Raw genomic sequence first — 23,881 nt, forward strand, 5'->3', positions numbered from 1 at the left:
TTGCAGGGACTATTTTAACTGGTGGTTCAATAGTCCTCGATTTTTATCAGACACTCTATAATCATTTTTCTATAACGTAACTTTTTTTTTTCAATTTTTATATAAACATAGACATTGTAACCTATACTATGTTTATTCAAAATTGTTGATCTTGGAGAAAAAAATTAAAAATTAAGAAAGTTTGAGAAATTTCCCTTAACTAAAAGAAAAGGATTATAACCACAGGTTATAAATCTTTCTAATTGTTTATAAACATTGTTTAATTTTGAAATAAAGTTCCAATTATTTTTAAAACAGTGCACCCCATTTCCTGAAACAAAACTAATTTTGTTATATACTCCTATCACGGAAGATACATAATAAGACATGTACATACGCGTAATGTTATTAAAATACTCTGAAAAAATAAAATTAACTACAAAAGCAAAATAGTTGAGACCTAAGGAATTTCTGCTAAAAATACAGCCCTCTGCTCTACCGACTGAGCTAAAGTCGGCATTATAATAAGATAGATTAGATAAGGACATGCTTGTTTGGTTAATCCTTTTGGAGTATAATAGGAAGAACATAAAAATGATAGTTAATTATTTGTATCTCAAACTGTTTTGTAACATTTTTAATTTACCTAAATGTAATAAGTAAACTATCATAAGAAAATTAATTACAAAATAGTGGTATTTTCTTTAAAAAAACTGTTTCTCAAAAGCGTGAATGGCGGGATTCGACACCTGCGCGGGCAAAGCCCACATGATTTCTAGTCATGCCTGATAACCACTCCGGCACGTCCACTTTAATAATAAACTGAAACATTGTTCTATTGTAGATTAATCTACATAACACTCTCAATCATTATTGTTGAATTTTTTTGGGAGAAGTAGACGATTGTATTTAAATGATATTTTAAAATTTTACCAACAGAAGAATGTATCAATAGTCCAAAAATTTATTATCTAAATATCAAAACTCTACTTATTTCAAAACATTAATATTTATTTTGCTAGATATTTTTTTGTATTCTAGTTGAATACAAATTAAAAACAATTTCTATCTCCAACTTAAGTAAAATGGTAGAAATAATATTTAGGATAGCATGATTGATTATATTAATAAAAAGATAAGTTCATTCAAGAAAATGGCAGAGAACTTCAACTACCCTTAATACAACATTAAAAGCTGATTGGCACATGTGACAATCTTCCAAATTGAATTTTATTTGCATTTTACATTTTCACTTTGTATTATAATTTTTTTGTTTGAATATAGATAATAGGCTAACTCGTAGAAATTACTTTTTAATGTTCACTTTAGCACATTCAGAATTGAAAAAAAATAGGACACCTAAAAGATGAAATTTAGCTGCATAACGTTCAATTTTTGCAATAATTACACAATTCAGTTTTTTGACACATAACGTCAAAATCAAAATGAAAAACTCTTGACAAAAACATTTCCGACCTACCGGATTCGAACCAGTGACCTAAGGATATTCTGCAACTACTACAGTCCTCCGCTCTACCAACTGAGCGAAGGTCGGATGTTACATGTGTACATTCTACTTATAGATTATTGATACACAATGTATATATTGTTTAAATTTTACATATTCATTTTGTACTATATTTTTCGTGTTTGAATATAGATAATAGGCTAACTCTTAGAAATTAAATTTTAATGTTCACTTTAGCACATTCAATATTGGAAAAAATAGGGCACCAAAAAGATGAAATTTAGCTGCATAACGTTCCGTGTGTGGTATAATTACACAATTATGTTTTCTAACACAACGTCAAAATCAATAAGTCTAAACTAAAACATTTTCAACCTACCGGATTCGAACTAGTGAACTAAGGATATTCTGCAACTACTACAGTCCTCCGCTCTACCAACTGAGCTAAGAACATAAAAATGATTATTAATTATTTGTATCTCAACTGTTTTGTAACATTTTTTAATTACCTAACTGTAATAAGTAAACTATCATAAGAAAAATAATTACGAAATAGTGGTATTTTCTATTAAAAAACGTTTCTCGAAAGCGTGAACGACAGGATTCGAACCTGCACGGGCAAAGCCCACATGAGTTCTAGTCATGCCCGATAACCACTCCGGCACGTACACATTAATAATTAACTGAAACATGGTTCTATTGTAGATTAATCTACATAACACTCTCAATCATTATTATTGATTTTTTTTTTGGTAGAAGTGGAGGATTGTAATTAAAGGATATTTTAAAATTTTCCCAACAGAAAAATTATCAATAGTCCAAAAATTTATTATCTGAACCTCCAAACACTACATATTTTTAAACATTAATATTTTTTGCTAGATATATTTTTTTTATTCCAGTTGGATACAAATTAAAAAAAAAAACAGTATATCCCCAACTTAAGTAAAATGGTAGAAACAATATTTTGGATAGCATGAGTGATTATATTAATTAAAATGAAAAGATAAGTTCATGCAAGAAAATGGCAGAGAACTTCCACTACCCTTAAGACAACATTAAAAACTGATTGGCACTGGCAATAATCTTCCAAATTGAATTTTATTTACATTTTACATATCCATTTTGTACTATAGTTTTCGTGTTTGAATATAGATAATAGGCTAACTCGTAGAAATTATTTTTTAATGTTCAGTTTAGCAAATTCAGTATTGAAAGAAAATAAGACACCAAAAAGATAAAATTTAGCTACATAACGTTCAATTTATAGTATAATTACACAATTCAGTTTTCTAACACATAACGTCACAATCAAAATGAAAAAGTCTTGACTAAAACATTTCCGACCTACCGGATTCGAACCAGTGACCTAAGGATATTCTGCAACTTCTACAGTCCTCCGCTCTACCAACTGAGCTAAGGTCGGATGTATACAACATTTCATACATGTGTACATTCAACATATAGATTATTGATACACAATAATGTCCATATTGTTTGCTCATTTAAATAATTATATAGTTTATGTTTAGCAAAATAAAAAAAAAAGAAAGCCATAATATAACACATAATGCCCAGCCCATTGTAACAGTAGCAAACAATTAGATGAAACTAATTCACAAAATCTTGCGGGGACTATTTGAACAGGTGGTACACTAGTCCTTGATTTTTATCTGACACTCGATAATCATTTTTCTATAAAGAAGATTTTTATTTTCTTGAGTTTTTATATATACATAGACAATTTAGCTTATAATATGTTGATTCAAAATTGTTGATCTTGGAGAAACAAATTACTATATCAAGAAAGTTCAGGAAATTTTCCTAAACTATTAGAAAATGATTATAACCACAGATTATAAATCTTTCTGTTTTTTTATAAACATTGTTTAATTTTGAAATAAATTTTCAATTATTTTTAAATACGTCCACCCTATTTTCTGAAACAAACCCTAATTTTGTGATATACTCCTATTACGTAACATACATTATAAGACATGTACATATGCATAATATTAATAAAATACTCTGAAAAACAATTTAACTATAAAAGCAAAATAGTTGCGACCTACCCTTAAGACAACATTAAAAACTGATTGGCACATGCAACAATCTTCCAACTTGAATTTTATTTACATATTACATATTCATTTTGTACTATAGTTTTCGTGTTTGAATATAGACGATAGGCTAACTCTTAGAAATTATTTTTAATGTTCAGTTTAGCACATTCAGTTTTGAAAAAAATAAGACACCAAAAATATGAAATTTAGCTGCATAACGTTCAATTTATGGTATAATTACACAATTTAGTTTTCTGACACAACATCAAAATCAAAATGAAAAAGTCTTGACTAAAATATTTCCGACCTACCGGATTCGAACCAGTGACCTAAGGATATTCTGCAACTACTATAGTCCTCCGAGCAAAGGGCGAATGTATACAACATTCCATACATGTGTACATTCTACATATAGATTATTGATACACAATAATGTCCATTTTGTTTGCTCATTTAAATAATTATATAGTTTATGCTTAGCAACAAAAAAAAAGAAAGCCATAGTATAATATATATTGCCCAGTCCATTATAGCAGTAGCAAACAATTAGATGAACTAATTCACAAAATCTTGCGGGACTATTTAAACTGGTGGTACAATAGTCCTCGATTTTTATCTGACACTCGATAATCATCTTTCTATAAAGAAGCTTTTTATTTTCTTGAATTTTTATATATACATAGACAATGTAGCTTATACTATGTTCATTCAAATTGTTGATCGTGGAGAAATAATTTACTAAATCAAGAAGGTTTGAGAAATTTTCCTTATCCACAGGTTATAAATCTTTCTATTTCTTACAAACATTGTTTAATTTTGAAATAAATTTCCAATTATTTTTAAATCCGTCCAACATATTTTCTGAATATTTTTTGATATACTCTTATTGCGGAATATACATTATAAGACATGTACATATGTGTAATATTATTAAAATACTATGAAAATATTAAGTTAACTATAAAGGAAAAATAGTTGCGACCTAGGGAATTTCTGCTAAAAATACAGCCCTCCGCTCTACCGACTTAGCTAAGTCGGCATTGTAATAAGATGGATTAGATAAGGACATGCTTGTTTGGTTAATCCATTTTTAGTATAATAGGACGAACATAAAACTATTGTTAATTGTTTGTATCTCGAACAGTTTTGTAACATTTTTTTTTAATTTACCTATCTGTAGTAAGGAAATTATGATAAGAAAAATACTTACAACACAGTGGTATTTTCATTTAAAAAAAATATTTCTCAAAAGCGTGAACAGCAGGATTCGAACCTGCGCGGCCAAAGCCCACATGATTTCTAGTCATGCCCGATAACCACTCCAGCACGTCCACTTTAATAATTAGCTGAAACATGGTTCTATTGTAGATTAATCTGCATAACACTCTCAATCATTATTGTTGATTTTTCGGGAGAAGTAGACGATTGTAATTAAAGGATTTTTTCAATTCTACCAACAAAAGAATGTATCAATAGTCCAAAAAAATTATTATCTAAACCTCAAAACTTACATATTTCCAAACATTAATATTTTTTGCTATATATTTTTTATTCTGGTTAAATAAGAATTAAAAACAATTTATATGTCCAACTTAAGTAAAATGGTAGAAATAATATTTAGGATAGCATGATTTATTATATTAATTAAAATGAAAAGATAAGTTCATGCAAGAAAATGGCAGAGAACTTCCACTACCCTTAAGACAACATTAAAAACTGATTGGCACATGCCAAATTGAATTTTATTTACATTTTACATATTCATTTTGTACTTTAGTTTTCGTGTTTGAATATAGATAATAGGCTAAATCTTAGAAATTACTTTTTAATGTTCAGTTTTGCACATTCAGTATTGAAAAAAATAAGACACCAGAACTATGAAATTTAGCTGCATAACGTTCAATTTATGGTATAATTACACAATTCAGTTTTCTGACACATAACGTCAAAATCAAAATGAAAAATTCTTGACTAAAACATTTCCGACCTACCGGATTCAAACCAGTGACCTAAGGATATTCTGCAACTACTACAGTTCTCCGCTCTACCAACTGAACTAAGGTCAAATGTATACAACACTTCGTACATATGTTCATTCTACATATAGATTATTGATACACAATAATGTCCATATTGTTTGCTCATTTAAATAATTATATAGTTTATTCTTAGAAAAATAAAAAAGAAAGCCATAATATAATATATATTGCCCAGTCCATTATAGCAGTAGCAAACAATTAGATGAACTAATTCACAAAATCTTGCGGGACTATTTAAACTGGTGGTACAATAGTCCTCGATTTTTATCTGACACTCGATAATCATCTTTCCATAAAGAAGCTTTTTATTTTCTTGAATTTTTATATATACATAGACAATGTAGCTTATACTATGTTCATTCTAAATTGTTGATTTTGGAGAAATAATTTACTAAATCAAGAAGGTTTGAGAAATTTTCCTTATCCACAGGTTATAAATCTTTCTATTTTTTACAAACATTGTTTAATTTTGAAATAAATTTCCAATTATTTTTAAATCCGTCCAACCTATTTTCTGAATATTTTTTGATATACCCTTATTGCGTAATATACATTATAAGACATGTACATATGTGTAATATTATTAAAATACTATGAAAATATTAAGTTAACTATAAAGGCAAAATAGTCGCGACCTAGGGAATTTCTGCTAGAAATACAGCCCTACGCTCTACCGACCTAGCTAAGTCGGCATTGTAATAAGATAGATTAGATAAGGACATGCTTGTTTGGTTAATCCATTTTTAGTATAATAGGAAGGACATAAAAATATTGTTAATTGTTTGTATCTCGAACAGTTTTGTAACATTTTTTTTAATTTACCTAACTGTAGTAAGGAAATTATGATAAGAAAAATACTTACAACACAGTGGTATTTTCATTTAAAAAAGACGTTTCTCAAAAGCGTGAACAGCAGGATTCGAACCTGCGCGGGCAAAGCCCACATGATTTCTAGTCATGCCCGATAACCACTCCAGCACGTCCACTTTAATAATTAGCTGAAACATGGTTCTATTGTAGATTAATCTGCATAACACTCTCAATCATTATTGTTGATTTTTCGGGAGAAGTAGACGATTGTAATTAAAGGATTTTTTCAATTCTACCAACAAAAGAATGTATAAATAGTCCAAAAAAATTATTATCTAAACCTCCAAACTCTACATATTTCCAAACATTAATATTTTTTGCTATATATTTTTTTATTCTGGTTAAATACCAATTAAAAACAATTTCTATGTCCAACTTAAGTAAAATGGTAGAAATAATATTTAGGATAGCATGATTTATTATATTAGTTAAAATGAAAAGATAAGTTCATGCAAGAAAATGGCAGAGAACTTCCTCTACCCTTAAGACAATATGAAAAACTGATTGGCACATGCCAAATTGAATTTTATTTACATTTTACATATTCATTTTGTACTTTAGTTTTCGTGTTTGAATATAGATAATGGGCTAAATCTTAGAAATTACTTTTTAATGTTCAGTTTAGCACATTCAGTATTGAAAAAAATAAGACACCAGAACTATGAAATTTAGCTGCATAACGTTCAATTTATGGTATAATTACACAATTCAGTTTTCTGACACATAACGTCAAAATCAAAATGAAAAATTCTTGACTAAAACATTTCCGACCTACCGGATTCGAACCAGTGACCTAAGGATATTCTGCAACTACTACAGTTCTCCGCTCTACCAACTGAACTAAGGTCAAATGTATACAACACTTCATACATATGTTCATTCTACATATAGATTATTGATGCACAATAATGTCCATATTGTTTGCTCATTTAAATAATTATATAGTTTATGCTTAGCAAAATTAAAAAGAAAGCCATAATATAATATATATTGCCCAGTCCATTATAGCAGTAGCAAACAATTAGATGAACTAATTCACAAAATCTTGCGGGACTATTTAAACTGGTGGTACAATAGACCTCGATTTTTATCTGACACTCGATAATCATCTTTCCATAAAGAAGCTTTTTATTTTCTTGAATTTTTATATATACATAGACAATGTAGCTTATACTATGTTCATTCAAAATTGTTGATCTTGGAGAAATAATTTACTAAATCAAGAAGTTTTTATAAATTTTCCTTATCCACAGGTTATAAATCTTTCTATTTTTTACAAACATTGTTTAATTTTGAAATAAATTTCCAATTATTTTTAAATCCGTCCAACCTATTTTCTGAATATTTTTTGATATACTCTTATTGCGGATATACAGTATAAGACATGTACATATGTGTAATATTATTAAAATACTATGAAAATATTAAGTTAACTATAAATGCAAAATAGTCGCGACCTAGGGAATTTCTGCTAGAAATACAGCCATACGCTCTACCGACTTAGCTAAGTCGGCATTGTAATAAGATAGATTAGATAAGGACATGCTTGTTTGGTTAATCCATTTTTAGTATAATAGGAAGGACATACAAATATTGTTAATTGTTTGTATCTCGAACAGTTTTGTAACATTTTTTTAATTTACCTAACTGTAGTAAGGAAACTATCATAAGAAAAACAATTACAACACAGTGGTATTTTCTTTAAAAAAAACGTTTCTCAAGCGTGAACAGCAGGATTCGAACCTGCGCGGGCAAAGCCCACATGATTTCTAGTCATGCCCGATAACCACTCCGGCACGTCCACTTTAATAATTAGCTGAAACATGGTTATATTGTAGATTAATCTGCATAACACTCTCAATCATTATTGTTGATTTTTTGGGAGAAGTAGACGATTGTAATTAAAGGATTTTTTAAATTCTACCAACAAAAGAATGTATCAATAGTCCAAAAAATTATTATCTAAACCTCCAAACTCTACATATTTCCAAACATTAATATTTTTTGCTATATATTTTTTTATTCTGGTTAAATACCAATTAAAAAAAATTATATCTCCAACTTAAGTAAAATGGTAGAAATAATATTGAGGATAGCATGATTTATTATATTAATTAAAATGAAAAGATAAGTTCATGCAAGAAAATGGCAGAGAACTTCCACTACCCTTAAGACAACATTAAAAACTGATTGGCACATGCAACAATCTTCCAAATTGAATTTTATTTACATTTTACATATTCATTTTGTACTTTAGTTTTCGTGTTTGAATATAGATAATAGGCTAACTCTTAGAAATTACTTTTTAATGTTCAGTTTAGCACATTCAGTATTGAAAAAAATAAGACACCAGAACTATGAAATTTAGCTGCATAACGTTCAATTTATGGTATAATTACACAATTCAGTTTTCTGACACATAACGTCAAAATCAAAATGAAAAATTCTTGACTAAAACATTTCCGACCTACCGGATTCGAACCAGTGACCTAAGGATATTCTGCAACTACTACAGTTCTCCGCTCTACCAACTGAGCTAAGGTCAAATGTATACAACACTTCATACATATGTTCATTCTACATATAGATTATTAATACACAATAATGTCCATATTGTTTGCTCATTTAAATAATTATATAGTTTATGCTTAGCAAATAAAAAAGAAAGCCATAATATAATAAACATTGCCCAGTCCATTGTAGCAGTAGCAAACAATTAGATGAACTAATTCACAAAATCTTGCGGGGACTATTTGAAGTGGCGGTACAATAGTCCTCGATTTTTATCTGACACTCGAGAATCATTTTTCTATACAGAAGCTTTTTATTTTCTTGGATTTTTATATATACATAGACAATGTAGCTTATACTATGTTCATTCAAAATTGTTGATCTTGGAGAAAAAAATTACTAAATTTAGAAAGTTCGAGAAATTTTCCTTAACTAAATGAAAAGGATAATAACCACAGGTTATAAATATTTATAATTTGTTATAAACATTGTTTATTTATAAAAGAAAGTTATAATTTTTTTTAAATCAGTTCACCCTATTTTCTGAAAGAAACCTAATTTTTTTATAAACTCCTATTACAGTATATACATTATTAGATTGTACATATGTGTAATATTATTAAAATACGTTGAAAATTAACTATAAAAGAAAAATAGTCAAGTAATTTCTGCTTAAAATACAGCCCTCCGCTCTACCAACTGAGCTTAAGTCGGCATTGTAATAAGGTAGATTAGATAAGGACATGCTTGTTTGCCTAATCCTTTTTCGAGTATAATAGGAAAACACACAAAAAAGTTTGTTAATTATTTGTATCTTGAACTGTTTTGTAACATTTCCTAATTTATCTGTGTAAAAATTAAACTATCATTAGAAACAAAATTACAAAATAGTCGTATTTTCTAAAACCCCAGTTTCTCAAAAGAGTGAACAGCAGGATTCGTACCTGCACGGGCAAAACCCACATGATTTCTAGTCATGCCTGATAACCACTCTGGCACATCCACTTTAATGATTAACTGAAACATTGTTCTTTATAGATTAATCTACATAATACTCTCTATCATTATTGTTGACTTTTTTGGGAGAAGTAGACGAGTTTGAAGGATATTTTAAATTTTTATTTTACCAACATGAATGTATCAATAGTCCAAAATTTATCATCTAAACCTCCAAACTCTACATATTTCCAAACATTATTAATTTTTGCTAGATATTGTTTTTTATTCCAATTGAGTACAAATTAAAATCAATTTATATGTCCAAGTTAAGTAAAATGGTAGAAATGATATTTAGGATAGCATGACTGATTATATTAGTTAAAATGAAAAGATAAGTTCATGCAAGAAAATGGCAGAGAATTTCGACTACCCTTAAGAGAACATTGAAAACTGATAGGCACATGCAGCAATCTTCAAATTGAATTTTATTTACATTTTACATATTCCTTTTGTACTATATTTTTCGTGTTTTAATGTAGATAATATGCTAAGAAATTACTCTTGCTGGGACTATGTGAACTGGTGGCACAATAGTCCTTGATTTTTATCTGATACTTGATCACCTTTTTCTATAACGAAGCTTTTACTTTTCTTGAATTAGTATATATATGTAGACAATGTAGCTTATACTATGGTCATTCAAAATTGTTGATGGTGGTGAAAAAGATTACTATATCAAGAAAGTTCGAAAAATATTCCTGAACTAAAAGAAATGGATTATAACCATAGGTTATAAATCTTTCTAATACTCACTAAGCTCAGTGTCACTTTGCCACATACACAGTAGTATATTGTGATAACATGGGGGCGACGTATCTCTGTGATAATCATGTGTTTCACTCCCGAATAAAGCATCTTGTTTTGGATTATCACTTCATCCGCGACAATGTAAACTTGGGTACTTTATGATTATCTCATGTATCTACTCACGAGCAGCTCGCCAACGCATTCACTAAGCCATTGTCCTGACCTCGTTTTTTAGAGCTATCAAGCAAGATTGGAGTATGTCAACTCCCTCCATCTTAAGCTTTCCATTCTATGCAGAACACTCAAAACGAACAAATACAAACTCCCAAAACTTACAAATACGACTCTTATATCGGATGTCCGTGGGTCGCCCACTGCATATCACTGGTGAGGCAGGATTGGTTGAGCAATGGAAAGAATTTATCTGTGTAATGTTCTCTTACTGTGGGAAATGATCAATTGATTCCCTGTCGCATTTCAAGATAAATATCTTCCCTTATTAGTTTGCAGCTTTGGCACGCGACTATTTACGAGTTGTGGAAAGAGCAGAACCATCGTTTCCACCGTGGTGTATCGTTATCTCTTTGTGGTTTACATCTTCCCTCCTTTCCATTTTCTCTTTGTATATGTGCATGTTCTAAACTTTAATCTTCACTATGAAAGCCTTATTTAAAAAAAAAAAAAAAAGAACGACCTGGACAGCCACTGCATGTTTCTCGCTTGTTATGCATTTCAGATTTATATCCACTCTGTTTGGAAGGAAAGAAATCGTCGTAATCACGGTGAACCTCCTTTACCTACCACCCTCTCTGCTCAAGATCATCGACAAGAACGTCCAGGTCTCATTCTGCTTGTCAACTGTCACGTGAAGCAACATGACTCATGAGGGAATTCTTCGACTTTGGTTCAGCGCCATAGATGATTATAAGTTTTTTAAAACAACCAGTAGTTGCACTTGATGGAAAACAGAGCTTTTGATGAATACAATTTAACATTCATTCAAAAAAAAACACACACACACATTTGTACTCTGTTGCAAAACTTTTTAAGTGTATTCCAATACTAAATCGTGAGCTAATTCATTTAGCCTATGATGAAATTAGTCCAAGTTTAAGTTGAGTTATTTAATCTAATAAATCAGCTGAGCTGAATCATAAAGTACTTGAATTCATAATGAGCTAAGCTGAACCCCGTAGCTCATTTTGAACGCTCCTAAAGAAATAGGAACAAAATCCAAATAAGAAGCACTAAAAGACAAAGTAGTATTTAGGAATAGATAGCTAAACTCTGTGTACTGCAAAAAAAAAAACATGTACAAAATCTGAGGTACATACACATAAGAGATAAAGTCAGAAACTGATGGTTTAAGGGAGTGAAGCTTGAGGGGGTTTGGGTTGGTCGTATGCAGCAATGTTTTGGGGTTCACATTCAGGGCTCAGGAGACGGACAAGTGTTGCCGTAGATGCACTCATGGACACAGCTCCACACCCAGCCCATCGTAGACTTCTTGGCACTGTAACCCTCGGACCTGCACATTCCACATAAGCAACAGCCATGAAATGGAGGGGTCAACATTTTCTTCTCTTACCATTGTATCTTAGGTTTTGTCACTCAACTATCCAATCATTTGAATCATAAATTCCGCAAAAAAACAAAAACTATCCCCAAGAATCACCATGGCGCAAATAAGAAATATGAAGTTTATAAGAAAGAAGAGAAACTTTGATACCATAGTGAAGTCTGCAAAGAACCCAGAAACCAAGAGCTCCACCAACAGTGAAAATAGCAGCAGTTTGTCTCATGAGCCTTGAACATGGCTTTGCATCTGATCTCATCAGATCGCCTTCTGACCATCCTAACATCTGCCTCAACGCCATTTCTCTCTGTAACAACAACAAAACCCCCATCAAACCTTGGTTTTCTGACAAAGATGTTCGGTGAGACATTTTATCGAACAGTTTAAGGACGACTTCAGAACATATTTAATCTACGCATGTCAGAACAGAACAGAAGATCTGATTCTTGATTCCACTAAACCAGGGAGCTACAGGACGATTGTATTCCCGCACAATGAAATCGTCCAAGTTGATTAATTAAGCATAATCGCCGCAATTGATAAGAAGGAAGATTCGGAAGGAGAAAAGTGAGAACAGAGGAGCTCACCGGAGATGCACAGATGTGGAGTAGGTTATGGCCAGCAGAGGTTCGTAGCAAATAGGCAAATTCAGATTATGAGGGACTTCTGAGAGGGGAGAGAGACATCGTGTATTTTATATCAAATAAATTTTATAATTTAACATTTTACCAAAATTTTTTTTTTTTTTTTTAATTCTCATTTTACATCAACTTTACAAGTACGCCCAAATTTGTTTTTTTTACAATAATGATATTAATTTATTATAAAAATAAAATATCAAACATGGGTTGAGGAGATTTAAATTTCTTTTTTTATTTTCAATGACTAAAAAACTCTCTCTATGTACCTCCAAAGTCAACTAAAAACGAATGTGTCATTGTCACTTTCACTGGAGAAAATAAATATCTACACGCATAAACGAGATAATGGAGGAGAAAGAAAATCTCTTCCACTCACAAAAAGTACAGACCTTCTTGATCTTCACCCTCAATCCACTTAGGTTTGTTGCTGCTCCATCATTAACTAAATTTCTCTCTCTAAAGTTTTGGTGTTTCCACCTTTATACAGATGACTTTGTTAAACATGTGTTTCAACCATTTGATTCATTTTTTCTTTTTTTTTTGTTTTGTGTAGATTACTTCTTCCTGGAAAATAATCGAGTTTATCAGTCAGTGAACAATCAAGTGGGTTTAACGTTAATAAGAGTAAGAATTAACAATTAACTTGCTTCAGTAACTGATTAACTTTAGTTACTTTAATTTATCACTGAAATCCCAAAAGAAAACTAGAATTATTTTCCTCTGTTTGAGATTTAATTAAAAAAGAAGCTATAATGTTTTATCTTTACTTTAATGACGATACATGTGACAGGACATGATGCTTATCCGTCAAGCCATCTGTTTCTGTCTCTTAGCAACCTTTCTACATCCCATAACCTCCAGTGGTCTGTTTCGTGTCGGTCTGAAGAAAAGACGGCTCGAGCTCGATGATATTAGAACCGGTCGAGTGATCAGAAAGCTGAAACATTCACAAGGAGGACTCACATATTACCCTACTCTTGGAGGTGATTCTACTCAAGAAAATCAGGTTATTCTTAAGAACTACCTAGACGCTCAATACTATGGAGTTATTGGAATCGGAACACCTTCTCAAGAATTCGAAGTCATATTCGATACCGGAAGTTCCAACCTCTGGGTTCCATCTATACATTGCAAACTTCTAGACGTGAGTTATACAAAATCTAGAATTTGTTTGTGTTTGTTTGGAACCGTCTCTTTTTGTCTTATCTTGTCTAGTATTTGTATGTTGTGCTCTTCAGCTGGCTTGCTGGGTCCATCACAAGTACAAGTCTAGCAAATCCAAAACATACACAAAGAACGGTACTTACATTGTCTATAGTCTAGTGTTAATAAATAAACCAATCTCTTGGTATCATTGAATCACATTTTGAGTAACAGGAAAGCCGTGTACTATAACATATGGTTCGGGATCCATCTCTGGATTCTTTAGTCAAGACAATGTGAAAGTTGGTGGTCTTGTAGTTAAAGATCAGGTCTGGATTATTTGTCTTTCCTCTCCTAAAACCTATTTGGTTTGCAATGTAATCACACTAAAAACTTTCTTATAATATTAGGAGTTTATTGAAGCTACACATGAAGGGAGTCTCTCTTTTCTCCTAGCAAAGTTCGATGGACTATTCGGGTTAGGGTTTCAGGAGATTTCAGAGGGAAATGCTGTGCCAGTTTGGGACAACATGGTGGGTCAAGAACTAGTGAAGGAGAAAGTTTTCTCATTCTGGCTAAACCGTGATGCGGATGCTGAAACAGGAGGTGAGATTGTGTTTGGTGGTGTTGATCCTGCGCACTTTAAAGGCAACCACACTTATGTCCCTGTCACTAGAAAAGGCTATTGGCAGGTGAGAAGACGTTACTTGGACCCATATATACTCTCTCTTGATGATTTTGGCTCAAGTTTTTTTTTAACTCTTCTTTCAGTTTAACATGGGAGATATCTTTGTCGGAGATAACTCAACTGGTAAATAATACTATATGGTCTGAATGTTAGGCATATGTTGGTCACGAAATCCAAAACTTTTATTGTGTAGGTTTCTGCGAGCAAGGATGTGATGCAATCATGGACTCAGGAACTTCATTACTAGCTGGACCAACTGTAAAAAAAAAAAAACTATCCTTTAACCTTTTCAGGTCTTGCAATTCTAAAAAAGAATGTTTCTAGTTAATATTGATTATTGATGCTTTCGTTTTAGACGGTAATCACGCAAATCAACCATGGCATTGGTGCTACGGGAGTTGTTAGTGCGGAGTGTAAAATAGTGGTTTCTCAATATGGAGAGATGATATGGGATCTGTTAGCCTCAAAGGTAAAAAACACTGTCAGTTTTTGCCATCATATATTACATTCTTGTAAATCAGGAAAGATCTTGATGTTAACGTGCAGGTACTACCTAGTCTTGTGTGTAAAGAGATCGGTCTCTGTGTTTTTGGAAAACAGTATGTGAACAATCTCTTCAAAGCAGCAAAACCATATAACACAATATCAGTATAAACTTAGATCTTGATGAGTGCAGGACGGGAGTCAAATCGGTGGTTGAGCAAGAAGGATCATCAGTTTTATGTAAGGTCTGTGAGATGGCTGTTGTCTGGGTTGAAACACGACTGAAACAGAAAGAAACCAAAGAGAAAGTGTTTGAAGACCTGAACAAGCTTTGTGAGAGCTTTCCTAGTCCCGCAGGAGAGTCAATCATCGACTGCAACAACATCCAAAACATGCCAAATGTTACATTCACAATTGGAGGCAACCCCTTCTCTCTCACCCCTCAACAGGTTTTAAAAAAAAACTTCTAATAATACTTTTACCTGAAAATGTTCTGTTTTCATACATTTTTTGCTGCTGTTAAATGGTTTAGTACATTCTCAAAACTGGAGTAGGCTATGCTGAGACGTGCATAAGTGGGTTTTCAGCTTACGATTTGCCTCCACCAACTGGTCCTCTTTGGTAAGCCGAGTTTAATTTTTTTACAGAGTTTATTTTCATATTTATTTAAAGGTTTTGAGGTCAAGGGTGGTCTATGCAGGATTCTTGGCGATGTCTTTATGGGAGCTTACCACACGGTATTCGATTCAGGCAATCTTCAAATTGGTATTGCAAAAACCGCATAAGTTTGTGTACACCAGTTTATCTACGTAAGTTCGTTGTGTTTTATCAATGACTCATGTACCATTTACTCCATGTATTGTCTCTACTAGAACTTCAAACATATTCTAGATCCTAGTTTATATTTGTTTCATCACTCTTTAGACGTAATATTGATACAAGTAACGATTTAGCATTTGACCATCTTCAATCTTTCAAGGTTACACATTTGATTATGGTTCAAGCCTGATCACGCAAACAAAAGGAGAACTAGAATCTCAATTACTTATCTAATATAGCGACAAAAAGATTGTTAAATAACGGAGAGACTAGAGATTACAACCGAGTCCCATAACACAACATTAAAAGAAAAACTTGAGATACGTTGTTCAAAAGAAACTAAAAGAAAAAAAAAAATAGATTTAGTGTTTTTGTTTGGTTGTTCTATTTGGTAAGAACCCATATGGCATATATCATTCCAGGTACAAAACCTAAGAACGTTAGGAGCAAAGAGAGCCAAAACTCCAACTGCAAACAAATACGCAAAAGATGAAGAGAAAAAGAGATTCAAATCTTAGTTCTCGATTGTTGTTTAAATACTAAGTTATATATACACATTACCCCGCAACCAAATTTGAGGAATACGCCAACAGGAGGTATGAAAATTGCACAAAGAATTTCAATGAAACTGCCCATTCTTCTTCTGTAATTTTTGTTTTTGTATATTTTTGTGCTGCTTACGTTGTTGTTGGTTAATAAACAAGAATGTAGGAATATACTGAATCCGTTTAATAAGGGAGAAACTGAATTTGATTGTATAACGTCCTCTGTTTATTCCTGAAAAGAAGGAGCTCCGATTCAAATACCAATAACTACCCTACAACTCCCTTTGCATTTTCGACACGACTACCCGTTGCTCACCGGTTCAAGAAATGAGACGAACAAACAAATAGTTAAATAATGGATTACTATATTTTGACCGCCGCGGGTTAATTTGTTTTCTATTTATTGTCGAAAACTGATTTACAAACTACTATTATTTTTGTTTTGAACCATAACAATTGAGTTTTTAGGTTTTTATCGTTTGTTTTTTTCTCTTCAAAATATGGCATTTGTTCGAAATATGGTAGTTATTCTATTATAATGTTTTGAGTTTTAAGAATTGTTTTCATATCCGACCTAGATTCGTAGTTGAACTTATAGATCCGATACATTGTACATAATCCTGTTCAAATTTAATGAAAAATTCGTTAATTAAAAATCCAATAAAACCTGGTAAAAATCCAAAAACTCACTATTAACCGGCAATATGATACCATTGATTCGATAAAAACACAAAATATCTGATAGCATTTTTTACTCATATATTTTTAATATAACATAAATTTGTGATTCTTTAGAATATTATAAAATTTTATTATGTTATCCAAATTAAAAATGATAATATAAAAAAATCTTATTGATATGACAATATTAGTTTATTTTCGTTATTAATAACCTATTATAAGTTTTATTTTTATTTTAGATTTAAAAATTGATTTTAAGATAATTTTTAAAATATTTTGAAACACTCGCAATTGACATATCAATATTATGTACAAAATGACATTAAACACGGAAAAAGATATTCAAATATGTATATGATACATGGTGTAGGATATAGGGTTTTGGGTTATATTAAAAATCTGCATGATATTCGAATTATCTATTTTCAATATTGATACATAGTTTTATGAAAATAATAGTGTTTGTTAATTTATTTATTGTTCATAATATATTTATAATTAGAATATTTATATTAAATTTAAAATTAGCATATCATTTATATATAGGCCCATTATTTATAAATCCATTTAGGTATCTCCAGGTCCAAAACCAAAAGACTTAAATGATATTAATGAATTTTATTAATTCCTTGTAAAAATAATAGTATTTTCGAGAAAATTGCAATTTTCATTAAGGGTAGAATTGGGGAATGATCATCTTTCAATAGTATTGATAGTTTAAACTTTATTTTAATTGAATTTTGTTTACTTTACTATTTTTAGTTTTTGATTTAAAAAATAAGTCGGAGGTAAAAATAAATTTTGTTTTAGGAGGGTAATGTATTCTGCGAAAACAATCATCCTTCAAGAATTAATTACAATCAAGAACAAAAATTTAAAAGTAAATATACATATAGTTCTTTTTATTGTAAATAAAGGGATCTTAAAATATTCAAATTTAATCTATTTAGAATCATACTTTTTATCTACTTAATAAGTTGTTATTTAAATTTTGGACTTATTAATATTTCACTAAAACTAAATATAACATCCCTAATAATTATGATGAAAATTTCGACAATTCAATGTCATTAATCACTTTTAAAACTTACCGATATCATTATATCACCGACTCATAGCATATCAGATTAATAAATCAAAATTTCATATATCTAATCTATTAGACTCTTACTTTTTATTTATTTAAGAAGTTGTCATTTAAATTTTGGACTTATTCATATTTCACTAAAACTAAATATAACATCCCTTATAATTATGATGAAAATTTTGACAATTGAATGTCATTAATCACTTTTAACACTTACTAATATTATATCACCGACTCATAGCATATCAGATTAACAAATCAAATCTATCTATTACTATAGAAAAGGGTTTACTCCCTCCTGGTTGCGCCACGTCAGCTGCCACCTAGATAATTCGTTTTCTCTCGCGGCGACCCGTGGCGGCGTCCGTGTGAAACTCGGCGTTTCATTTATGATGGAAACGTCCCGGGCTTACTTTGTGTTTCATGATGGGCTCTAGAAATGTTATTCACTGCGGCCCGAAAGATGCTACTCGCCTCTAACCCTAATTTTGATCGATCGCTTGAAAGCATTTCGTTCATCCTTTTCTGCAGCGGGTATGACGCCTGCGATTCCTTTATCTCGATCTCATACTCTCTTTCTATCTCTTGAGATAATCTGATGCGTGTTGTTATGGCTATTTCGAGAATCTTCTTCTATGACTTGAAGTCATGCAAATGCTCTTACGTCGTCGAGCCAAGGCTACTGCGGTTCTGGGATGCGAGCAACGTCAAACGCGGTGGTGAGCTGATGTGGATCGATACGCTGCTTATGGACGTGAATGTAAGATCGATTCTTCAATTTTTTTTGTGTAGATATGTATTCGATCATTGATGAAGCGTGTTGGGCTGTAGATTTAGTCTCTCTGTCCGGCCAGGTTACATGGGGCTCTCCCTCTAACCCTAACTCCGCTCGATCGAAGAATTTGATATCGTCTCCCCTCTTCGTGCGGCCGCCATGACGTCTGAGCTTCGATATCTGAAACGGCCTGAGTTATGAAATTCGCTATCTAATGGTCCGAGTTATGGTTTTTGCGTGTTCAATCATCATAAGCTCTTTTTTCTCTCTCGATAGTTTAATTTTCTCTCTTTATCAATCTGCTATTTTTCATGGATTGATTTTGTTTGTTATGCATTTCTAAACTATTTTGATGTATTTTCCCAGTGTTTCTACCATGCTTTGACTTAAATCTTCAGGGCTCTCATTCCTAAACAGTGGCTCGATTCCATTTTTCTTGTGGTGACGCTGACTATCACCATGAGACAGTTGATAATCTGAAAATTGCTGTACGTTCTCTTCTTCTGTTTGGATGATCGGATTTAATGTTTTTGTATCTGCAGAGTTCTTTTTGGGTTCTTTAAGTTATGCTTGATATCATGGGATATCATATTTCTAATCAATGGTTTAGTGTGTTTGCTTTTAGTTATTTTTTTTTCATTTCCTAATAGCATGATCTCTATTTTCTTAAGCTTCTAGGATGGCAAATTCTCAAATTTACTTTTCTGATTTGAAGGCTGGCCACTGTAGGCAATTTGTGGTGATCCGTCTTCTTCGATAATGGAAGGCTCACAATGTAATAAAGGAGGGATTTTATAATGGTAACATGGTCTTGCTTGACGAGAAGGTTCTCTTCTTCAACCTTAAAACCTTCCATCTTTTATTGATTTCCTATTCTCCTACTTCTATAACCCTGCTTTTACAACCCTTATAAATTAAGGATCCATCACCACACATAAGCTTAACACTTTCAAGATCTATTGAGGGGGAGCATCAACCGTGACATTGATTTTCCGGGTTTGTTTCTCAACTATTAACGTCCCAACAGACCTTTCCTAAAAACAGATTAATAAATCATGTTTACTCAACTTATGTAACAAATGTTTTTTGCAGATGTTTTTGGTCAGGTGATGAGTATCAACCTTTTGTAACAATGAAAGCCAGTCTATTCAGCTTCTGATGTTAACAATACCAATGGACAGGTAATTTTCCACAACGATAATGGTTTAGTGCATCCAGTAAAGATGGTTTTTAAATAACGTCGAACCTCCTCTGCAGGGAAACTACGGTTTATGTCAGCATTATTTATTTGATAGCTAATCTACTTCATGAAAGGTAAGTATTCTTGCGTGTTGAGCCAAATGTGATGAATACAACCAACATCTATACGAAATTAGTTGGAGATGAACATAAATCAGCTCTTATCTGTCAGTTTAATTACATAAAGTTGTCAGTTAAAATCCTTGCCTACTGTCTTATGCCAGGTCGCTTACTTCTGAAAGAAATTTCAGATTATGCTTTTATTTAAATACTACATTAAAAACACATGTTATGTAGAGCTCAGGAAGGCCTCTCTTCAGCTTCTGCCAAGTATGGCAGGATTAAGAAACTTGAATCTGTCGCTCTCTCTGAGTGGTTCCTACATATTTTACTTATTGTACATATCACCATGAATGAGACTAGACTCACAATAGTTTTGTAGGTAGAGTGGTGAGGACCATCCAAATGATGATATGACAGGGGCTGTTAATCCCTCCATGGACTCAAACTCAATTGTAAACAATATTGGTCCAGATAACACCAACCAGTGTGATACTGCTGCAACAATCGAAGGCTGTTCATAAGTGTCTGAACCAATTCCTCTGCAAATTGATCCACTGGTAAACACGAAGAGGAAACAACTGATGGTGGCAAGGGTCCAAATCTTAAGAAGCCCCCAAATGCATGATCACTCCAACGATGGAGACAAGCGAAAAAAATCCCCAATTCCATTTCCGTTTCCTGGGTTTTTATGCTTCACTCAGTAATGTTGTTGTCTTTTTTAGTTATCCAGTTCTGGTTTTCCTTAGTTTAAGTATAATTGGTACACCTGGTAATTTTAGTATTTATGTTGTGGTCCTGAATTTTTTTTATTAACCAGAATTTTGTTTTCATATTGTTCTGTTATTATTTTGGAAACAGTCAAAATATATATAGCAACAATAAACAGATTTAATTTTTTTAAATTTAAGTAAGAGAAGTCTGTTGATAAAAAAAAAGTAAGAGAAGTCTGTCTTAGAGACAAGGATTAAAATTAAAATAAACGATATCATATAAATACACTTGTGTAACATGATTTTATATACATCTGAATTTTTAATAATTTTGATAAATTAAATTTGTTGGTAAAAAAAACAAGAGAGAAATTTTGATTGCTTAATAATGAAAGAATAAGATTAAATATTGTTTCATTATATTATTCATCTTAACACATGTATTTCATAATTATGAAAAGTAAAAATTATAATGAAAAACTATCATATAAGTTTTTGTTTTTGAAACAGACTGCCTTATAAATATATATCTATATTTAAGTTTGAAAGATTTTATTATAATAATTGGATATGTAATAAAAATTCATTTTAGAATTTTAACAAAAATTAATTACTAAATATAATTTAGTTATGTACGGAATTAATCAATAATATTAGATTAATTTCAAGATATCAAATACAATATAAGAGATCCTACCAAACATTTTCAAGACATTGGTATGTTTTTTCGCTTTTATATTACATAAAATATATTATTTAATAAAATTAGAATTCTAATCAAATATATCTATAAATTTAGATAATTTGAAGAAACTTCGGGTGTAGATGATTTTGTTTGTCTTATAACTACATATCATATTCTGATGAAGATGAAAATCATATAAACAGCAGTATACATATTAAACCATTAAGCTACATCCTCTAAAATATTATTTTAAAGATTACTTAAAGCAGAATATTTAATATAATAGAATATATGATTTTTAAGATATATTCTTAAAATTATATTCTAGCTCTTACTTTCACTTATTTAGTTATTTATACAATATGTTTAATCATGCTAATGAAGACCTTAAAATTTTGATCATTACAGTAAAAATATGAATTTAAAGATTGGTTTGAACAAAATATTTAGAATTCTATCATAATTCTTATATATACTATTATTTAATAATGTTTCAAATAATAGTATAAAATTGATTAGTATACAGTTTAAATTGATGACTCATGACTCAAAATTATTAAGAACACCACAAATAATTAAAATTATTTTTTAAAATTATGGAGAAACTGACAAATAAGAGTAAAATCAATTCTCAAAGTATAGGTAATCCGACTATAGTACTTAAGGCTAAAATAAATAGTTGTAAAGTTTGGACAAATACCTTAATATACAACAATTCGACAAATAAGAACAAATAAAATAAAATAATTATTCTCTAAATAAAAAATATTGTTTCATTTGAAAAAATCACGATTATGCATGTTATTATGCAATTTAGTCAGGCATCTTTGATGCTCAACATTTTGATATCATATATAAGTAAATAATTCATGAAAATAATTGTTCAAACATAATATATTACCAATCCACTGAAGCAAAATAACTTCAAATATTTAACAAAGGTCATCAGTATCTGTTATATTTCTTTGTAGATATTTAAAATTTTACTGATAAATTTTTGAATAGAAGTTCAAATTTTACGTTAGGATATTAAATATAACTAATGTTTGGATCCATAAAATAATCCAGTACACACTATAAATAGATTCTTCTATAGTTTAATACACTATTTTAATTCAAAAATATTTTTATGAAATCATTCATTAAGTAAAAAATTATGTAATGTATGGTAATCAAGTTTTCAGTTAATTTAAATTAATTATCTTAATGAAACAATAAATATTCTAATATGGAATTTATTTGGTTTCTATATTTATATAATTAAAGTCACAAATATATATTATAGTCACAAATATATATATATATATATATATATATAATAGTCAAAATAGGATAATTCATCTACTAAATATGTCTCACATTGGGCTGGGATTGGAACTGTTCATGATTAGACCTTCTGTACGACTGAACTTCCCCGCAACAAGATAGAAAGAAGAGTCTGATTCGGAGAAAGATTAAGATCGTCAGTGATCTACGGATAGCTACCGACGTGAGAGGCCTAGAGTGAAGCTCTGGCAGAGTGGCTCCCTTGTTAAGTGTAGGGCCCCTTGGCTTGATTTACGTGTTCTATGGATTTATGCGGAATAGCCTGGTCTTTCAAATCAAATAAGTAGTTAACCCGCGATTGACCTTTATCTTGTCTACCTCTGTCTCGCATGAAAAATCGAATTCGGGGTGATCAAAACTAGCCAACAAACTCAGCTGGCGTACAAAGAGGTAATTTACTCCTTCGATTGGTCCTTGTTTGGTTTAATGAATGATGTCCGTGAAATCAAAATATTATAGAGGAAGATGAAATACCAGCTGATTCCCTTAGATGCCTTATAATAAAAGGGTTAATACATACTTTTAAAACCTAAAATATGTTATAATACACAATTTTAGAGCATTGGTCATTAGAAATGTTTTTTTATGGACCACTTCCAAAATATAAAACCAATTATTACAAAGTCTTAACAAAACAACAAAAACATACCTAAGCTAAAAAAATATTTTTATGTGAACACTGAACATAAATAAGATTTTCATGCATATAAATAAATTTTACTAACTATTTCATTTCTCTTAACC

At 31.0% G+C, this 23,881-nt stretch overlaps 3 protein-coding genes, 1 long non-coding RNA gene and 5 other non-coding genes across 21 annotated transcripts; 2 read left to right on the forward strand and 7 right to left on the reverse strand.

Moving 5' to 3' along the window:
- Positions 1-2,036: 2,036 nt before the first annotated feature.
- On the reverse strand, positions 2,037-2,118 carry TRNAS-AGA. The gene has a single exon. It is a non-coding gene; the product is annotated as a tRNA-Ser (tRNA).
- A 670-nt stretch (positions 2,119-2,788) lies between these two features.
- On the reverse strand, positions 2,789-2,873 carry TRNAY-GUA. Its single transcript is given in 2 exon segments — positions 2,789-2,824; positions 2,837-2,873. It is a non-coding gene; the product is annotated as a tRNA-Tyr (tRNA).
- Positions 2,874-4,762: 1,889 nt separating this feature from the next.
- Positions 4,763-4,844, reverse strand: TRNAS-AGA. Its single transcript has one exon. It is a non-coding gene; the product is annotated as a tRNA-Ser (tRNA).
- Positions 4,845-6,453: 1,609 nt separating this feature from the next.
- TRNAS-AGA lies at positions 6,454-6,535 on the reverse strand. Its single transcript has one exon. It is a non-coding gene; the product is annotated as a tRNA-Ser (tRNA).
- Positions 6,536-8,141: 1,606 nt separating this feature from the next.
- On the reverse strand, positions 8,142-8,223 carry TRNAS-AGA. The gene has a single exon. It is a non-coding gene; the product is annotated as a tRNA-Ser (tRNA).
- A 2,361-nt stretch (positions 8,224-10,584) lies between these two features.
- Positions 10,585-13,004, reverse strand: LOC125606580. 6 transcript variants are annotated; one of them, XR_007337883.1, is made up of 6 exons: positions 12,840-13,004; positions 12,406-12,559; positions 12,011-12,204; positions 11,229-11,534; positions 11,013-11,143; positions 10,585-10,913 (listed from the first exon to the last, which is right to left on the reverse strand). XR_007337883.1 is itself a non-coding variant. In XM_048775530.1 (4 exons), the coding sequence occupies exons 2-3, from the start codon at positions 12,551-12,553 to the stop codon at positions 12,041-12,043; spliced, it is 312 nt and encodes a 103-aa protein (XP_048631487.1). In that variant the 5' UTR covers positions 12,554-12,559; positions 12,840-13,004; the 3' UTR covers positions 10,585-11,534; positions 12,011-12,040. The 6 variants fall into 6 exon arrangements, 3 of the variants coding, with proteins under 3 accessions (XP_048631487.1, XP_048631488.1, XP_048631486.1); XR_007337882.1 differs by having other exon boundaries at positions 10,585-11,143; XR_007337881.1 differs by having other exon boundaries at positions 11,013-11,534.
- A 162-nt stretch (positions 13,005-13,166) lies between these two features.
- LOC106396368 (aspartic proteinase oryzasin-1) lies at positions 13,167-16,162 on the forward strand. 5 transcript variants are annotated; one of them, XM_048775523.1, is made up of 13 exons: positions 13,167-13,312; positions 13,447-13,517; positions 13,684-14,037; positions 14,132-14,192; positions 14,271-14,365; positions 14,447-14,728; positions 14,808-14,847; positions 14,918-14,982; positions 15,080-15,193; positions 15,271-15,323; positions 15,401-15,656; positions 15,740-15,828; positions 15,908-16,162. In XM_048775523.1, the coding sequence occupies exons 3-13, from the start codon at positions 13,687-13,689 to the stop codon at positions 15,990-15,992; spliced, it is 1,491 nt and encodes a 496-aa protein (XP_048631480.1). In that variant the 5' UTR covers positions 13,167-13,312; positions 13,447-13,517; positions 13,684-13,686; the 3' UTR covers positions 15,993-16,162. The 5 variants fall into 5 exon arrangements, with proteins under 5 accessions (XP_048631480.1, XP_048631485.1, XP_048631481.1 ...); XM_048775528.1 differs by having other exon boundaries at positions 15,762-15,828; XM_048775525.1 differs by having other exon boundaries at positions 13,243-13,312; positions 13,447-13,496.
- On the reverse strand, positions 15,907-17,901 carry LOC125606581 (UPF0057 membrane protein At1g57550-like). The gene is made up of 2 exons (XM_048775532.1): positions 16,588-17,901; positions 15,907-16,494 (listed from the first exon to the last, which is right to left on the reverse strand). Exons 1-2 carry the CDS (start codon positions 16,660-16,662, stop codon positions 16,411-16,413), a joined length of 159 nt encoding a protein of 52 aa, XP_048631489.1. The 5' UTR covers positions 16,663-17,901; the 3' UTR covers positions 15,907-16,410.
- An 881-nt stretch (positions 17,902-18,782) lies between these two features.
- LOC106390114 lies at positions 18,783-21,310 on the forward strand. 4 transcript variants are annotated; one of them, XR_007337885.1, is made up of 8 exons: positions 18,785-19,099; positions 19,171-19,331; positions 19,481-19,602; positions 19,830-19,940; positions 20,034-20,110; positions 20,207-20,295; positions 20,372-20,428; positions 20,578-21,310. It is a non-coding gene; the product is annotated as an uncharacterized LOC106390114 (long non-coding RNA). The 4 variants fall into 4 exon arrangements; XR_001278201.3 differs by having other exon boundaries at positions 18,783-19,099; positions 19,171-19,602; positions 20,796-21,310; XR_007337884.1 differs by having other exon boundaries at positions 18,783-19,099; positions 19,194-19,331; positions 20,372-21,310.
- The last annotated feature ends 2,571 nt before the right edge of the window (positions 21,311-23,881 follow it).

Source organism: Brassica napus, unplaced genomic scaffold, assembly GCF_020379485.1.
Source record: "Brassica napus cultivar Da-Ae unplaced genomic scaffold, Da-Ae ScsIHWf_900;HRSCAF=1275, whole genome shotgun sequence".
Lineage (NCBI taxonomy): Eukaryota > Viridiplantae > Streptophyta > Magnoliopsida > Brassicales > Brassicaceae > Brassica > Brassica napus.